The sequence below is a fragment of the Haemorhous mexicanus genome, chromosome 8, assembly GCF_027477595.1.
Source record: "Haemorhous mexicanus isolate bHaeMex1 chromosome 8, bHaeMex1.pri, whole genome shotgun sequence".
NCBI lineage: Eukaryota > Metazoa > Chordata > Aves > Passeriformes > Fringillidae > Haemorhous > Haemorhous mexicanus.
The window spans coordinates 4,183,672-4,203,573 of NC_082348.1; the positions used below are offsets into that span (position 1 = coordinate 4,183,672).

Consider the following 19,902-nt stretch of genomic DNA (forward strand, 5'->3'; position numbering starts at 1 on the left):
TTATATTTAATCACAACCTTGCAGCAAACCAGGTAGGACAGCAGTGATTGCTAGTGCTGCTACCCAGCTCAGGGATTCTCCACTTACAATTTGCCTTTATTTCACACAAAATTAATATCCTAGCATTTTTACCACAACCTGCTGACACAGTAAAACTATGATAATGTAAAGGTTAGGGCTTGGTTGGGGGTTTTTCAAATACCAACGTTAGTTCTTCAAATTTGTATCAGACTTCAGGATTCATTATGAGATTCTTTGTCATACACATTTAAAAAAGAAAAAAGTAGAATCTATTTGTGTCTTGGCAAAATTAGAACTACAATTGCAAAACTCTATTCTTCATATTGCTTAAGTGCTATTTCATTATTTGCCCTTCAGAGACATAGAAACATTTCAAAAAATCTACTCCCCAAGTTGGGCCATGTCCTGAAGAGAGCACTGGGGACAGGGAATATTCCTGATCCAAGCACCCTGAACCTCCTGGTATTACTCCTGTGCCATCACACTGACAGCAAACCACATAATGCTAACACAGCAGATAGAAAAAGGAAGAAATGGAATTATCCTGTTTGAAACTTCTGAAGCGTCTAGACAGACTGAAAATTACCCTGATTTGATTTTCCTAATTCTGTTCTGATAGGGAAAAGTCAGCTATTTTTCAAAATGTTAAAAAAAATACTCTCAGCAATACAAAGATCATCCACAACCATCCAAGATGTGGGCAGTGTATAAAGGCAGCACTTACACCAGAGAAGCAATTTACCTTTTTAAAACTCCCAAAATTATACATCTATATAATTCATTAAAAAACCCAAACAAACATCCAGCAACTCAAGAAAACAAATGAACCAAACATTGTTAGAAGGTTTGGTGGCACACAAAAACAGGACTTCAACTGCATATATCATATTGTACATACATTTATACCACACTCTCAGCGAAGTCACAAATATACATTATGCAATGAAAGGAAAAAGGTTTTGATTTATCACTTCTGTGCTTGGTTTCTTCCTCTTTCAGCCCCAGCTCAACAGAGGCTTTCAAACAGCACCTGCCACCAGATCACTTTGCTTCTCCACCCCACGACATGGATGAGGAATCAAGATGGCACCACTTACAAAAATGTTTATATAAATATTTTATCCAAACTGTGCTGGACTTAGCATATGCTATTTCTCTCTGATATCTCCCTGGAAGGGACACATTTCTTGGTTGAAGGCATGAAAACACAATGAATTTACCAATCCTCTTGGTAGTTTCCCACCAGTCTTTTGCAAAATGTGCTGTAATTCTCATTTTATTTTGGGGGGGTTCCAACTTCCTGACATTTCATCTTGTATACCCATTTCCCACTACATTAAAGAACTCTGGTGCCCAATGTTGTCCCACAATGTAGGAAAGAGAAATAATTTGCCTTTCAATTTCTTTCATGCTGAGGTCTCTAGGTCCTTCATTGTCAGGATAAGTTTCCTAACCTCACTTTTTTTATTTGTTTTACCTCTTCCTTGCATAATCTTAATTATTTTAGAAACACTATTCTGATTTTCTACTCATCAGTGCCATTGACAGATATGAGCATTTGCCATCTCCCTGCTTCAATTTCACTCACAATGGCCAGCTCAAACTTCTTGCCCCTAAACACTCACAAAAACTACATTTTACAGCAAAATCCCAGAACACAGTTCCTAATTCTGGGTGCAGCAGGGCCTGTTTCCCATATATACATACATTTGGATAAATTAAAATGCACTTTCAGCCATTAAGTCATCCAGATCACTCTCCATGAGTGTCTTTACCCAGACCTATTTGCCAGTCCATCAATCTTTGCTTTATTTCCAAATGTTATTAGAACTGTTCTATTTACTTCCATATCATGGATAAAAAGAGTGATTAGTGTCAAGCTTAATACTAGTCCCTGGAGAACAACTCTAAAAATTCACCCAGTTGATGATGATTCCCCAGAGACTACTTTCCAAAACGTGTAAATTAATCAGTCCTTAATCCATTTAATGTGTGCCACACTGATACCGCACATAACTAATATTTAATCAGAATGTCACGTACTATTAAGTCGAGTGACTTAAAAACTTTCACTGCACAAGTATGGCTCCTTTTCCAACCAGACTTACATCAAAAAATAATCCAGTTGGTTGCATTTTTAAAATTTGTTATTTGTTCACTTATTATGATTGACACCAGTGATATTCCTATTTTTTAATTGAACCCTGGAACGCTTTTCCATTAATTGACCCAATACTCTCATAGGATAATTTGACTGTGAAATTTTCCAAGTCATGCCATTTTCCCTTTCTGAACACTGGCATAATGACTGTCCCTTTTATAAATTTTGTAATTTCCATGACAACTAAATATTTACCATGTAAATGAACAAGCATGGACCACCTCAGAAAAATCTGCAAGGTTGTAGTGAGACATTTGTTTAGGTTTCCTAAAATTTTGTCAGATATTGCTAACTTCTTCTGAAATTAGCATTCAACAGGCTTTCAGTCATTAATAGGATAGAAAGTTCATCATCACTTTCTCATTACCAAGCCATGTGATTTTAGGAAAACACCAAACAAACCACAAACACAGAACCCCACAAACATTTTTTAATTTTTCTGTTTTTTTTGTGCATCACTGTTTTAAGCCTCATCACCTTAGCAGTGAGCCTGTAACAGCACAGAAATAAGCTCTTAAAAATAGAGACAAAACAAGTGTATTGAAATTATTCCTGCGCACAGAGTTCAGAACTTAAAGAATTTGGAAACCCTCAGGACACAGGGAATGGCTCCCTTTTGTCCAGCACTGCAGGGCTTGCAGGATTCCCCTCAGGGTACAATACCTGGGGTGAAGTTGGCTGTAGGGAAGGTTTTATACACATTTTAACTTTTGGCTGTTTTCCACTGTGTAAAGGACCTGTCTGCCTGTACCAAGTCTTTGCCATCACAAAAACAAGTCAATTAGCCAATATAGCCCAGTTTGTCACTGCTTAGACTCAGTGACTATAGATTTATAAGCTGCTGAATGCACAGTACACCTGATAGACAGAACAAAATTATCTGGACTCTACTGCAAAATCAACTTCATTATTTAGCATGTGAAAGCTGCATTTTATACAACCACCTCTTTTTCTGTGAGGAAAGGTGCTAAATCAAAAATGGGATATTTTCTCTCACTTATCCAGGTGCACATACAATCAGGAAGGCAGAGGCAGGCTGGGGTACTGACATGCTGATTTTTTAAACACCTTGCAGGCTTAAGCATGTGTGTGGACACAGTGGAGCATAAGGGAAGATAAATCCACCTAAATTATAATTCCTTCAGTCACTTATTACACATTGCCATAGAAACAAATTCACAAACTACTAAAAGTATCAAAATTCATCTTAAAACGTTCTACTGTCGGTATACAAAGGGCCATTCACTTCCCAGCTCAAACACCCAAAATACTGTAAATGGAGTCTGACCTAAATAAATGCTACTCCAGATCTGAAGATCATCAGATCCATTACACAAAGCCATTCAGGCACAGACAGAGTGGTGGCTGCAAATGTTCAGATAAATTAGCATAAAGGCACATGTATCTCTAATAGGTTAATAAGTACAACCAGTGGGAAGTGAAAATGGTTGTTTGCCTATAGACTACTGTGAGAGTTCATCAGTTATGGGGGGAACACACAGAAACATGTGACAGTGATTTTTCTTCCCCCCTGCAAAACGCCATTATTTTAATAATTATTGAAAGATTAGGAGGTAGCCAAATGGCGTGGATGGAATTTTCTTGAAATGGTTTGGATCTGCTTTGCAAGTGATATTTCTGCAAGCCTAACACCCCCTGCTTTGTAGGTCACACGGATATCCACAGACTGCGGATACTGAAGGCGCTTGTCCTTCAGCCTTCTGCCTCACCACATGATTGAGCATCCATATACCTTACAACCATACACCCTGTCGAGTGTTATTCTCTTACATATCACAATTTACCTCGCTTCCTCCACTCAAACATGCAACCAAGCTGAGCAACAAGCTGCTTCAGCTGCCATGTCATTTCAGTTTTTACACATCTTCTCTTTTTATGTGTGCTCTACATCTCCGTGATGTCTCATCTCCCCGTTCCACTGCCATAGGCTACGAGTCAGGAACAAAGCTCAGGCTCAATGTCAAACAGAGGGAAAATGGGAAAATATCATAGAAGGGAAAATTAATGGGCACAAACACAGCTCTGAAACTTCCATCCTTGTGGGCTTTGCAACATCCCATCATTTCTTGGCAAAATATGAAGGAGAAGGGAGTAATGGTATTTCTACAGAAAATGCCTCAAAAAGGTATTTAGCTAAGGAAAATACAAAGTGGAAGAGTTATGCTTGCGTATTAAAAAGTAAATAATCTTGTAAATGTGTAATCAGGCTCTTTAATTTGAAAAAAATAATTTATTTCCACTCTCCACTATTTTCCTGCTGTCCCTCTTTCCTTGCCTGACCACTGTGGTTTACCGAGGTTCATGGTTCCAAAAATGCCTCAGCAATAAAGAGTCCCAAGTCTGACACACAGGAACAGACCCTGAGGCTGGAATCATGGCTCCTCTGCATGAACTGAGGTCTTGCTCTCATTGCAAACAAGGAAATTTCAAGGTGAAACACACAAAATCTGTTGTCAACAGGTTCACTAGTAATGTCTTTAAACAAATATGGTGCCTTTCAACTTTTCTCACTGTTTTTTTTTTTTTCTGTAATAAAATTTTGGGTTTCAGGGAAATTTTATGATGTTTTCAACCCACATCATAAAAAAATCAAAATTAACCACACAACCCCCAAATCCCGGTATTTTAAAAATGGTTGATTCTACCCACATGGACATGGCTGGCAAATTCCATTGTATGGAATCAAGGTCTTAGATATCATTAGACATTTGGTGACTCTGAAAACTAATTCATGGCCTAAGACTTTTTAAAAAATAGATTGCATTTTTCTGAAAAAAAACCAGAAGTCCCAGAGTACAATAATGCAAAGGAAAAATGGGATGCTTCAATTTTATTCTTAAATTGTAGAATTATCTTGCTCTAGAAAATATATTATTGTTTAGAAACCTGTATCTCTCATCCCCAAATGAGCTATTTTTTTAAAAAATAGTACTCCTCTTTTTGTCAGTTGCCAAAATCAAACACAAGCATAAATGCTAGTATGTCAAATATTAACATCTGTATTTATCTGGATCCAGGTACTTGATTTATCAGCTAAATTATTTATTCAAGAGGTAACACCATACTTCATGTAGCCCCATTTCATATTATGTGCAAACCTTACCTGAATATACTATGTGCAATCTTAATAAACCTTTTCACTTTTCAATTTCAGTCCTGCATTTTTTTCACTGTTTGAAACATTTTTTTTTTTTTTGACTAACATGCCATAACTGAGCTTACTGCAAACTGTATACCTACTTTTTAATATATTTCAGATGAGCAAACCAGAGTAAAAAAATAAAATGTCTTTTTTTTTTTGGGTGGGGGGTGAATTCATTCATGATGCATTTTCAGTCTGTTTATTAAGTAATCATATCTGGGTACAAGTGTCAACACAATTTACGTTTTGAATAATGTGAAGCAGATAACCTCAATTAACAAGTAATTAGAGTCATTTTCCTATTAAGCAGTTTCCCTAATTGTTTTTGAAACCTGGAACTAAAATTGTAATAAATAATAAGCGGCCAAAACATGTCCCTGCATTAGTTTAATCCAGGCTCTTCCAGTGGAGCCTAGGAAAAAAAAGCAGCAGAAATAAGGGCTGACTCCTCATGAGGTATTGAGAGAAGGGGGAAATATTTTGTAGCTGTGGACTCTTCATACTGCACTCTTCTGTTGTTTTTTTGTTTTGTTTTTAAATTGATAATATTTCCTTTCCCTCTCTTTTTTCACCCCCATGATTTCATGTATGAACTTTTAACATATGAGATATCTGACTTAATCATTGCTGTGGATTGACTAGAGCTCATCAGGGAAAAGCCATCCCCCAGTGAACACAGAGGGTGTGATCTCAGCTGAACTGCATTTTACAGTAATACAAATTAATTTGATCCCTTACATTCTACCTTGTCAGCATATCCTGCCTCTCTTCATGAAAATAATATCTACCTGTTTTTCAACACAAATAAAACAACTTGTGTGTTTGCTGCTGGTCATAAAAGAAAAAAAAGAGTCCTTCACTTGAAAATCAGTCTTTAAATAGATACCTGTCATATCTCAAGTACAATAAATGAGCTTAGAGAACAGAAAAATTTCACATATATTTCTCTGCTCACACTGCGTTGTCTCATGGAAAGCACCTAGGTTGCACTCTGTCTGTCACATCCAAAAACGGGGAGAAATAATTTTCTAGCTGAAAACAAGATCCAGCAGCTGCTCCTCACCCAGAGCCAAAACAAACAAGTGAACTAAAAACTAACAGAAATGCTACACAAAAATCCTGGGGAAAAAAAAGAAAAGAAAAAAAGAAAGAAAAAGGGAAAAAAGCAAGTGCAAAAATATGGGGCTGCCCCATTCCTGGGCGTATCCCAGACCAGGTTAGATGGAGCTCTGAGCAGTCTGGTGTGGTGGAAGGTGTCCCTGCCCATGCAGGGGATGGAACTGGATGAGCTTTATGGCCTCTTCCAACCCAAACCATTCCCTGGTTTTATGATTCTGTTCTCTTCACCCACAAACTCCAGCCCAAGCCAGAGCCTCCTGACCTGCAGTTACATTTATCACAATTTCAGCTGCTAGGAGATACCATTTTCACCTGAAGGAGTGGAAGGAGATGGAATTCTTACAGACCATGAAGGAACCAAGCTACTCAAAAAGGCTCTTGGCACATTGCTAAATAAACTTCACCCTCCACCCCACAAACACTTGGCTGTTGGCTTTAAGTCTACAGGAAATTTTGCCAGCCTTGGAAGAGTACAAGATTTCTATTTACTTCATTTTTTACAAAATTTCAATAAAGCAGCGAATCAAAACCAGAGCCCTCAAAATAAAAATTAAAAACCCTAGGAAGACAGCCTGAGAAATTCCAGGAAAAACTGGCAGCTACAGAAGGACATGATCTGTCCTGAAGGAATACAAACATTTAAATAACTTGCTGGAAATTAGACTTTGTGAAAAATACCATTGATTCCTTTCAAGTCATTTTATTAAAAGGTCTATTAATGCTTGGCTTGCACTTTGTGGCCATGAGAGATGTTGGAGCAAAGAGCTATCAAAGGTGGCTATCAAAGTTGGGTTTTTTCCATTTAACTTTCTCTAACTATTAAGCTGCTCATTTTGTGGAGACAATCATTAGTGTCTTTAATGTGAAACAAAGCTTCTGGATAAGAGCTGCTAGCTGAAGATCAATATGAAAGATATCATTTCAGTTGCAGCTTTAATAACTGTAACAATAGGGAGCCTGGCATTACAGGCTTTATGCATTAATGTAATTTAGAATCTACCAGGTACAAATCTTATCAAACATTAGCAGTGGCTGCATTGGGATTTTCTAGGTAAGAAAACTGTGTGATAAATGGGAAGTATTTGAAAGGTAAACTTTCATGTAATCAGGCTCATCTGCCATAAAAACATGAAAGAATTTACATGAAGAAAGTGAAATAAATAAACCAAAAAAGATTCTGGGGAAAGGATGGACATTTTTAAGGAGCTAGTGGTTCATGTGCTCAGACTACACTGGAATGTCTCTTTTGTTTATATCAGGACAAATATGACCCACAAAACTGCAATTTCAGCCAAATTCAGTACAACTAAAGATTTCATGTGAACCACCATACACAGAAAAACAAACCTACCTGGCTGTGCAGTCAGCTAAACCCCAAAACTGATGAGGAGCTTTTTTTCCCTGGCTGCTAACAAAGCACCAGCACTAAAGACCAAGAGCACAACCCTTCCTCCAACCACAATTCACAGCTCCACCCAGCAAATTTACATTTCCCACCCCATTTCTCCCCACCCACCTGTCTCCAAATCCATCTACTTCCTACTTACTTCATGCTTTTCACAATGGGCCCAGTTGCCCCAACTTTTCCAGGTTTTTGAGATTTGCATGGTGGTGTCCACATTAGTCTTCTACAACAGTTTATCTACAACATGTTATTTTTCCCAGCTCTCCAATTTCTTGATTAAAATAAAATATAAAAAAGAAAATACAAAAAACTCACCAACAAAGGGAAAAAAAAAAAGAAAATCAGGCCTGAAAATGTTACACCACAAATTTTGGATCTTCCCTGCAAAGTTATTCTTAAAACCTCATGCAACCAACTGGCAGTTCTTTAAACAATTTGTTTAACTTGTGTCCAAATGTCTTCAGGTTTTAGTGCTTACAGGTGGCTACTTTAGATTTACACTTTAATTTTGAGAAAGATCTAAACTGGGAACACTGAATTTTCAGTTTATCATTTGCTGATAAAAAATGGAAAGCTCAAAGTTAAAGTAGCCAACTACTGGAAAGAGTTGGCACCTGGCATTTTAATTTTTAAACATTGGGGGGGGTTGTGTAATGAGGTTATAAAGTAAGAGTCTGACTTCAGGAGCACAATCGAGAAGAATGAGCTCTTAAGGATGACAGAATCACTGATGGGAAGCTCAGTTGGTCCAAAATCCAGGTTTGGTCCAAATAAATAAACAAAAGTTTGGATGCTTCTCTGGGTTTTCTACCTGCCTTGGGGCTAGAGATGTCATGAGAACAGATTCTCTCATCACAGCTGCAGCACTTCCAGTCCTGGCCATGGATGGAATATCCAGGAGAACAATCCTTCTTACAGAGCTCTGGGGCCGGGGAGGGGAGTAAGGGAAAATAGGATGGGGATTTCACAGTCTTTCAAATTTGATTCCAAAACTGAGGTAAGGTTCAGAGACTAGAAAGGAAAACACATTTTTTACTCTACTTGGGTTTTGGCTGTAGTCTTCAATGCCACTTTTTACTGCAACTGGCAGAGTATGTGGCAGCTCAGAGAGTCAATAATCACAAAAAGAAAGGTGCAACTGCTTCTAAAGCTTAGGCGTATTCAGTACTGTCCTAAAATAACAAACATAACATAGTTGCATTGGTCTATGACATGTAAGTAAAAAAATGGATTTTTTTTTTTAATGGGCTGTATATTGAGAAACTAAGCTCCTTTTTCCTCTCAAGGTGTTGGGTTCTGGGCCCTTTGAAGGGGGAGGTTCCAATCCAGCTGTGTGTCTGTGCAAGCACACCCTTAACTACAAAATCATGGATGATAAAGTCCTATTTCCATTAAGGCTATGAATCACACCAAACAGGAAATCAAAGAGAAAATAAAATATTACCATGTTAACATGACAGGATCAGATGCTGAAAAAAATAAAGAAAGGTTGACTTCAAAGGAAATTTGATCTGATTTAGGACGGGAGAATTGTGCTGTCAACTATTTGCCTAAAAATAGGCACATTGCCTAACAAGGACACTCTTTTCTGTTTTAAAACCCCTTCTCATTGCATTAAACAACATTTATTAAGCATGTGCATACACAGTGCAATAGCACATGTATTTACGGCATGCACAAAGTAATTTGATCCCCATTTCATCTCATTGGTACTGCAAGTGTTTCACTGCAGTAATAAAACAGGCAAAAAACCCCAAAAACAAAACAAAACAAAAACCCTGGTTCTTTACCTCTCCTGTCATGTTGCATTGGGTCACTCGGTGCCACATGATGTGATATCATGTAGCTCAATGCAAGGAGACACATGTCCCTTCTCATTGGAAATTTAAAGAAATGGAGCTTACTTTTCCCCTGTGGGAAGCTATGCAGGTCAGGTGCCCAAGACTAGCTATGGGAAGTTTGATATAATCTCAGTTTCAGTACCTACATATTTCAAATCTGACGGCATTTTTGAAAGGAAATGTGTTAGATGCCACGATTCAGCTGTAACAGAGTATTTAATAAAGATAGCGTAAAAGGAATATAATTCCACAGCTTATGTTCCCTGTCACGGTGTGCACTGACACAGATTTCCAGAGAGACTCCTTTAAACAACACTTTTTAGGCATACTTTTTGAAATATACAGCACAGAACACAAAGGCCCTCAGAGAAACCTAACGCTGCTGAAAGCACAGGGGTATAGAATCAAGGGAAGAGAACTGATTAATGATGAAGCCAAAATAAGGGGTTTTTGGATGAAAAATAGTGAAACAGTTAAGCACAGAGAATATAGATAAGGAAAATGTACAGGACCTGGGGCCAAGTTCTCCTCTCAGTTACACTAGCATAATTGTGGAATAATTCTGTTTTAATTAATAGAGTTAATATGATGAGAATGGAATTATCTACATAAAGAGCATGATTGAAACATTACGGTTGAACCAGCTTTGAGGCAGCCTCTTTAATGTGTGGAAAAGAAATATTCATTCTCCACAATCCCACTTTACAGGTAGAGAAACAGAAAAAAGTACTAAAAAATCCCTTTGGCAGGCAAGCATCCAGGCTGGGACCAGGGAAACATGACAAATTCCAGTCCAGCTCCTTCTCCACTTGGTTGCAATGAATAAATACAATTGAAGGCTGTCTTGGAAGCCAAGTAAAATATTATGTGTATAAAATTATCTTGCTAACATCATGGCATGTTGCTGTCTCACTCCTGAATCAAAAAGATGTGGCTTTTTAGTGTGTTGGTCTGTTTAGCATCATGATGGCAACTTCAATGTCATTAACATGTCTGTGTATTTGGATGCCACTTCTCACAGGATAAAGCAGTCAAAAAATTAGAAGGCTGAGGAGCAGAATCAGCAGAGATTTTATGAAATAAAATTTTCCTGATGGTAAAAAGCACAAGGGTATGTTGGTACGGACTCTGAAATGATGGTAATACAAAAGCACTGAGAAAATTGTTATTTGAATCAGATGTTAAGACAGAGAAAAGGATATTATTTGGAGGGTTGGTTCAAACCTCATGTCCAAGTTTTCTTAGTCTGCTGCATTGTCTTACCAGGACAGCTCAAAGGCCTCACTCTGCAGAGTTTTGGAGCAAGCAAGTTTTGAGCTACAAACTCCTGATTCAACTCCATGTCGGTTCTTTGGGTTTGGGCAAGATAAGGTGAAGGAGAGGAAAATTTAGAGTTCACCTCATTTCACCACTTTCACACATTTCTGATGGAAAGAATGAAGAGGGGTGTCTCTTTCTTCTTTTTCCTTCTAAGTTCCTGTTGGTTCCACAGCCCCAGTCCCCAGTTATCAGTGAGAAATGGCAGTCTCAGTCTGTGCCTGCACTCTGCTCTTAAACAAGGCAGCACATTTCATATGAAGTGGGCCAAAACTGGTATTAGCATGAATTTCCACTACTCTTCTATAGATGACAATAAAATCAATAATTACTGATCCAGAAACTCCCATTTACACCTTGTCTTGCCCGTGGTCTGTGAAGAACTCCCAACACTACCTGTGGTCTGTGAAGAACTCCCAACACTACCTTAGAAGATATTTTTGAGTGTTTCTCTGTCTTTCCTATGTGTCTCAATGTTAACAAATGAGAGTGGGAGTGAGAGAGTGGGCAAATATCTCAAAGGGTGAGTTCAGGGTTCCTGGTGCTGCCCCAAGCTCTCACAAGGTCCTGCCCCGAGCAGTGACACCCCAAAGCCCCAGATCCTTGAGAAGAACCAGCACTGCCACCTCATGTCCCCACAGCTCCTGCCAGCATCAGACACTAAAAAGGCTGTGAAGAGATTAAAAGAAAATATGGAACAAAAGAAGTCAAGCATGGGTTTTAGATGGTAAATTAAATAATATTTTCATAACCAAGTTTTTGGTTTTTCCCCCCTCAAGACTTACATTACAACAGAGAGAAATGTCTCATCTGAAAAGAAAAAAAACTCTTTAAGTTTTTTACCCTTTTTTAGATGTCCTATCAGCTTAAAAATATTTTTATATGTACCTACACCAAGCTTTCTATGAAACTCAAAGGGATTTGTAGACTTTGAGGAATGCATTGATCTTCTCATAAACCACCCAAATTGTAGAAAACTCTATTAATGATAAAAAAAATGTTGGATTTGTCCACTAGATGCTAGGAAAACTCCGGGGGAGGGGGGGGGTGGTATTCATAAAGAGGATGAAAAACTTCTTAACAGAACATTCAGTTAGGAGGGTATTTTAATATTGAACATCCTTTCAAATAATTCCATTTTCAAGTGACAGATGATTGGAACGCCAATGTTTTAGAGCCAGCTGCTCCTCTAGCTAGCATCTCCCCAATTTTTAAAGGAAAAAAAAAAAAAATAAAAAGGGGAAGGAGAAGGAAAGGGGGGGTGTGGAAAGGCGTTTGGCACGGGACTGTGGGTCCGTGGGATCAGCTGCTCCAGCTGCAATCCCTGGTGCTGCTCTGCCCCCTGGTGCTGCCGCGGCCACAGAGCATCCCCCGCCGAGCATCCCCCGCTGTCACTTCTCACTTCTCCGCCAAGTTCAAGGTCAGTGCCTAGCTATTTTCAGCTCATCTCTTCTTGATCCATGCAGAGAAATGACAAGGTAACGTGATTTGGGGTCAGCTGTATTACAGGAACCGTTACATAAACGGAGAAAGTGGAAATCAATCCCGGCTGACAGTGTCTTCGGGATAATCAGCGCTCACTCCATGCCGCTGTCAGCTCTCCTGCATCAAACACCATGTTACTTCTGTCACATCTCCTTAACAAAACCAGAGTCTCACTTTTGGCAAAGTAAATAAATATTTCACTTGGGCTTGCATTTAATTCATTGTTTAGAGAACTTTAACACTTTGGACTTGCAAAGAGTCCCCATTTGGAGGAGAAAAGACAGCTTACCCTGTCAGGTCCATTACTGCTTGCAAAGGGCACTGGCAAAGATACAGTGGACTCTTATGAAACACCCCATTCCTCGTGTTTTGTGCTTGATTTCTTTAAGCAGACGATTGTCCTCCAAATCTCCGTCACCGAGCGGACCTCGCCTTCCCAAAGTGCTTCACCTAACCCGCGGTCACCCCGGCCCCAGCCCCATCACAGCTCTTCCCCCTAACGTTCTAGGACACCTCCCCTCAATTTGTCTGATTATTATTGCTCGATCTGAACCATTTCCTCCCCTGAGCAGACATCTTTCCCTAACGCAGAATTATGAACATATCATTTCACAAGATGCGCCGCGTTAGCCGCGTCTCGGTGGCAGCACATGGTGCGTCGGTTTAGGGGGAGAGCAGCCACTCCATCCCACCCACCTTGTGCTCCCATGGAACTGCCAAGCCCGCCGAGGAACGATTTGCCATAATATTAGTTGTCAGGAAATTCAAAGACGGAGCTCCTAAAGCTATAAAATGGATTAGAAGCAATTTAAAAAAGAATTAACAAACTAGAGTAAGAGTATACTGTCAACAAACAAATGCTTCATCATAGCACTGTAATTTGGAATTTTAATTACCCCTCTGCTTCTGTAACAAAACAATGTCTGAACTGGCAGCCATTTGAATCTCTCACAGGTCATTGAGCATTCTAGTTAATTACTCTATGAATAGCCTGTTTTTCTCCCCTCTGGAAACACGTTTCTAATGGCAGTCAAGGTCTGACAAATGTGTCATCTACATAATTAGCTAGGAAGCAACACAAAACATTAAACATGCTTTGTGCCGACAACTATCAAAACATTTCATTTGTTGTCAATTATTCATTACTTTGTAGGTTCTGAAGGGGTTGTTATTATGAAAATAAGTCCAGATGCTAACAAGGTTAGAGTTTTTTATTCAAATTAGTAATCAGAGGACTAACTTTAAAAAATGTGTCTTGTGTACGTTTATGGCAGCGTTCAATCAGCACTAAATTATAAACGAATTTAGCTAAGTTCAAGTGAAAATAGCCATGGCAGAGCACATACACTAATTTGTGGAGTTGCAGCTCTCTTTGAAGTTTTAGGATCTAAGCTGAAGTAGCAAACTTTCAGAACCTTTGGCAAGACTAATTTGTGCTTGGTAAATAGAGTAAAGATTTTCACAGCGTGAGATAATGTAAGATTGCAAAAAAAAAAAAAAAAAAGGAAAAAAAAATGGAGGTTTTTGAACCTTTTTTCTACCCTTCTGTCACACTGAGTAAAAGTCAAAATCAGCAATTCTGACCCCTATAATATCTTGTCTGAACTTCGGTTTGGCTTAACAAGGAAGCCAAACCAGTTACATTCACCATTCCCTTAATAGAGCTGAAATGAATTTATCCTTGCTTTCAAGAAGAAATAGGTGCTGGGTATTTCCTTTTTCTATGATCTCATTATGATGCTGCCCATCAAGCAACGCAGCTGAAATTGTACAGTGAAACTGTGGGGAGGAGAAATAAATGGGGAGTTGAACAATAAAATTAACTTCTTCCTTTTTAGCCGGGATTATTTCAGCTGAAGTGCTATGATGTAAATATTCAATAAAGCATAACTTCTCACAGGGCATATTTAAGACAATAGAAACTAAAAAAATATAATTCACAAAAGCAAGAGACTTGTTTTGAATCTGAAAGCACACCTGCACACAAAAATATTGGTCCTGTAAAAGGGTTGGGAGGCAAACCTGAGAAAAATCACATATTGAAGGTTGGCTGAGCCCTAAAATAGGCTCATGCATTAATATTCCACTTTCAGCCTTTAAGTCAGAGGACTTTATGGTATAGAGAACATACAAGAGCACAGAGGGGCACATCTGTGCACCCTGAGGGCCTCTGCCCTGGAGCCAGAGCAGTTCCTCAGGTAGGGAGCAGGGGACACAGGTATTGAAATGGGTGAAAAACTGGAGCCAAGGGCTGAAGGAGGCAGTCTGTGAGCACCACACTCAGCAGAGAGCAGATTTACATTTTCAAAACACAAAACCAGTCTGAATACAGTGAGGGGACATATGACACACTTCATTTCTCGTTTTCCTGCCCTGGAAAGGAGGATTACTAACGTTACTAAACAGACTTGTTTTCTTTTAGCAATATTCATGCTCAAGAAGTGAAACTGGACTGTGCTTGTGGACCCACGGCTTTCACACCTATCCTGAAATACTTGGAGCAAATAAGGTGTAAGCTTGCATTTATTAACAATTCCCACCCTTGTCATGGGAAGCTCACATATTTTTCTGTATCTGCCCCAGTGCTATCACATGATTTGTGCACACCTTGAAGGGAACACAGCATTTTTCTTTTATAGAGACAAACGTGGCTGCATCAATGACAGACCAGTGCATGATGACAAAATTTGCAGAGAATAAAGCCTGGGCAGTCACTATTAGATCACAGTAAAGAGAATATTTTTCTAAACTACATCAGGAGAAGGTTTACTGCTTTTAGAAATATTTTGTCAAGATTTGCTTTTTCCTCCAAGAAAAAAGTAAACTGGGGAAAGAAAAAAAATAAAAGAGCTATCCTCAAAAACTTTCCCTAAATAAACTACGCTTTAAAGAAGCTCTGATGATCTCGCAGAGATTGAAATAATCCCTTTTTGAGCTAAAACTACCCATAGCAATGAAACTGAAAATACTCTAAAAGAGGGCTGGAGACTGTCTTGCAATTAACATTAAACAGATAACATATTTACGAGGAAGTCAAAATATTTTGGAAGCCGATAATCCTGTAAGCCTTAACGTGGTATAAAAACAACAAATAAATGCAAAGTGTTACTGTTTCACATGCCTGCCTGATCAATGGTTTTCACATATTGATCTATAAATGGAGTTGACAGTCTGTGTTGGCTGCACATTTTCCAAGCAGCTCTATTTTTGTACAAAACCAATACGGGCAATTACCTTTGTTTGAGATGCCAAGTCTTATCAATTCAATGTGATTTAGTGTCATTTTAATTAAATATCAGGATCTACTTCAGGACAATCTATACAAACAAAGCCTCAAACTTGACTATAAGCTTGATTTGGAGTAAACATGTACAAGCCCTGCAATTTCAAAATATGGCTCAAAAACTCTGCTAAACAGAAGGTTTATATTTTTAGCAAATTTATTTCTGTCTTTTTGGCTAGCCATAACTTTGGCAAGTGTTCTATGATCACAGGAGTAAGAAACAAAAGAAGATTGCTTCCCATTTCTCTGATAATGTATTCGGGAGATAAATAAACCTACCAGTTTGTTTGACCTAATCAGAGAAAGCTCTAATGCATTAACATTTTGGAATGTCTAAATAGGTTCTAATTCTTAATATAGACACCAATAAAAAAGACATTTCATTGTTTGAAGTTGTTCTGAATGAAGCAAAATGCACTTCTCTGGGGTTTAACAGATGAAAATAGCAAATATTCATTTACATTGCTAGTTCAGACAGTACCATTAAGCACAGAAAGAGCCCTCACTTGCCACAGCCTGTGTCCAGCTTCATGATTTGTGCTCTTTAGACTCTACATTAATATCAATTTCAACCTTTGCACAAAGCTCAGGCATTTCCATTGAAATAAATAACACGAACCCCCAGTAATCTCTTGCTTGTTTAGTTCCTGCCTCCCACATTTGCATCTGCACCACTAAAATGCATATGTGCATATGGCCCTGCTGATGTATGATGCACATCCTTCCCTGTCACCCTACAGAAAATAATCTGTTCACCTTCAAAAGTATAGCCCCAGGTGTGCTCACAAGCACCACAGCACATGCTTCAGACTACAGCAAGTCCCTCAGGGAAAATCAGGCATTTTTCTCCTCTATAAATCATCACTCATCTTTCTACCTTTGTGCCTGGTTTATGCCATTTATTGTCCAGAGTGGGCATTTCCTCTTTCCAAATAAGTTTTAGAAATCTATATTTCTATCGATTGTTCAAAATGTGCCAAAGGCTGATTGCCTTAATCCACTAAAGTCAGTAGGTTTTGCACAAGTTGAGTAAAAAGGATTTGACCCATTTATTAATAGAACAGAGTATATTGCACACACCAAACATGGACAGCAAAAGGGTGGTATGGAATCCTTTATTCAGCTGCTTCTAGCTTTTTCAAAAGAAAAATCTCTCCAATAATAGGACAAAAATACTCAGTCAATGTAAAATAGAAAATAAACATAATCAATGGTTGCCTCATGGATTATATCCATCATCTAAACAGAGGCAGACCGTGAAAACAGAAAATTTCCAAGTAGAAAGATGAGGATAAATCCTTTTTTTCTTCGAGCACAAAATAATTAGCTCTGATTAATATTCTGGTAATATGTGTCTTTTAGCAGGGATCTGCGTGCCTCTAAATGCAGAAGTGAAGACTGTGTAGAAAAGTGCAATGGGAGGAACGCCTTGATTTTTTAAAAAATATTATTAAATTTATATATATACACATATATGCCTGTGTCAGCTGGACTCTTCTTTTTCAAGACACTTGGAGGGATAGGAGGTACTCCCCTGCATTACTTTCCCCCAAATCCTTCCCAAGTCCCATGCCCAGATATGTCAGCACACGGCTGATGCACACAATTGGTATTTCACTGCTCCTCTGACTGGCTGCATTTAAAGCCCACAGTTGAAAGCATTTGGATCCTTGGGAATTTTTGCTTTTACTTTGGGCGTTAGCAAACAACTTTAAGAGGCTTATTTAAGTAAATACGCCCAAACACTTTCAGCCTGTCAATATCTAGTCAGAAAATTCTGCATGGCAAAAAGAGATGAAAAGAATTGAAACAGAAAGGAAATTAGTAGCATGGCAAGCTTTCAATCTATTATGTCGGAGCCAAGTTTGCTTGGTAAAATGACATATACTCGGTAAAATTCTGCTTTTATGTAATTAGCTGCTAAACAAATGCAACACAAAGCAACTTTCCAGCTCCCAGCCAATGAACATATATTGCACCTGGTGTGGCTGTTGGGATACAGCAGTGAATATTTATGTCTAATTTAACTTTTTAGAGCCCTTGCTCTGTAACAGTCCAGCATACTATCCCCCAAACTAAAGTTATGTAACAAGGTAATATCAACAATGAGAAACTGCATGATAAAATCCTGCCCAAAAGTGAAAAATGCTAATTTTGTCTCATTTAGCAGCTGGATACAGAAATGCTCATTAGTTTTAAGAGGGTTAATCCTTTTAACTTTTGCATATTGATATGCCAATTATGCCTAATTGTACAAGAGGCATCAGTCAAGGTAATAGTGCATAAACACATGAAAGTTATTAAGTACATCCCAACATGTAATAAAGTAGGTGTTAATTGGTAGCTGAGTTCTGCAGGCTATTGAGGTGGATAATTCATTGAGAGATGGATCACTTGTAATTTCTCTACATAATTCCTTTTGCAGTCTCATGCTGTGATGTTTTCATGCTTGTCAAAAACAACTGCAGCCTAGTGCCTTTTGTTAAACACAGCCAATAAAATGTTAGGCACCATTAAATATACTTAACTTTTAAACTTTTTCAAAGGTGCAGTTCTTCCTGGTATTACATTACAGTATTCCCAGTGAATTATTATAAGCAGTGTTCCAAGTTTTTGGTGGAGGAACACTGCAAGTCAGATAAAAGGAGGAAACATATGCAGTGTGTCTGAGGCAAAGAATACAATTTAAATAAATGGTAAATGATTATCTTATCAGCTGCTAAAATCTAAACAGATTTTTCACTCTGGAAATATAAGGAGAAATTAGTTAAGTTACACCAGAGAAATTAATCACTAGAACAACATATTTCTAAATAAGACTAAATTCTGAGGTTTAATTTTGAGTAAAAAGGAAATACTGAAGGTTGTTGTGGCTTTCCTCCATTTAATAACTTTGTCAAAAAGCTGAATATTTCATAGGAATCCATTACATCAGCAGCAAAAAAAAAATGGTTGGCATGGTTGTGAGAAGAGGCTGAGATCTGGGACTCTGTCCCCAGCTAACAGAGTTTTCCCCCTCATTTGCATTCTCTGAGAACAAAATGGATCTGGAGTCCAAAAAAGTGGCTAACATTGCATAAATAATTTTGTAACATCATATGGCCTCAGCTGCAAGTTGCCACCATTATGGAAGAAAATTAACCAGGGGAGACTCATACCAATCAGTTTGTTTAGTAGCTCACAAGGAGTACAGGGGCAGGGATGCAACTGGCAATAGAGTTCATCACCAACTATTTAATTTTAAAAAAATGCTAATGGATAAAAAAACAACTCAACTCCTTTGACTCTGTTTACTGTTGGAATAACAGCATACATTCAGTGTGTGATTTTTGTACAATTCATTCAGTCTCAGAGCAAGACCTTTTTTTGTTACAAAGTTATCTGCAGAGTTTGAAATTTCCATTTGTTTTCTTCTGTCCGCTTTTGAAGTTTGCCTTTTGAGAAACTGTGATATATGTCTGAAACTGGAAATGCTACTCTCTACTCACTTAAACCTTACTTAAGTGCTGTTACAGCTGAGAGTTGAATTGCTGAGTAGATGTTATGGTCATGGCCACCAAAGCCAAATTCTGTATTTCATGAAGGAAAATTGTTATCCCAATGCCTAGAGATACTCCTGAAAATGTATTAGTGACTTTAGATCCCTTCTTTCAAAGGATGATAATGGAACCAGTGTCTTAACAAGCATAAAAGAAATCTGTATATTTTTAAAAAATTGGAAGACTGAGAAAATATTAGGAGTGTTTTACTTACAGGCTCGGCGACTTTCACATTCTCAGAGAGAATCATAGATTTGCTTTGGCTCAGCCTGTCGTGGTGACTGTTGGAATTTTTGATCCTCATTTGAACAGCCCCCGTGCTATGGTGGGAAGGATTAGGCTTTTCAGAGGCTGTATCAGAAGCTGAAGACCTTTCCATGGTTGCTGGGTTGACCTAAAGAATGTGAAATAAGAGCATTAATCTAGGGGCTCCTCATACAAAAATGTATCAATGCCAGGTCTGTGTCACTGCAGTCAGGAGAAGAAGCTGAGTTGTCTTGCTGGCAAGATCTTGATCATCTTTGAACATCAGGATAACTATCAGCTGTGTCAGCCTGCAGTTTTATTA

General features: G+C 38.3%; 1 protein-coding gene across 2 annotated transcripts in view; it reads right to left on the reverse strand.

Annotated features, from left to right (window-relative positions):
* ARHGAP15 (Rho GTPase activating protein 15) overlaps positions 1-19,902 on the reverse strand; it is a 320,265-nt gene that overhangs the window by 283,764 nt on the left and 16,599 nt on the right. For both annotated transcript variants that reach the window (XM_059852532.1, XM_059852533.1), the window contains exon 2: positions 19,549-19,728. In XM_059852532.1, coding sequence (XP_059708515.1) covers positions 19,549-19,728 — 180 coding nt within the window. The remainder of the gene's footprint in view (positions 1-19,548; positions 19,729-19,902) is intronic.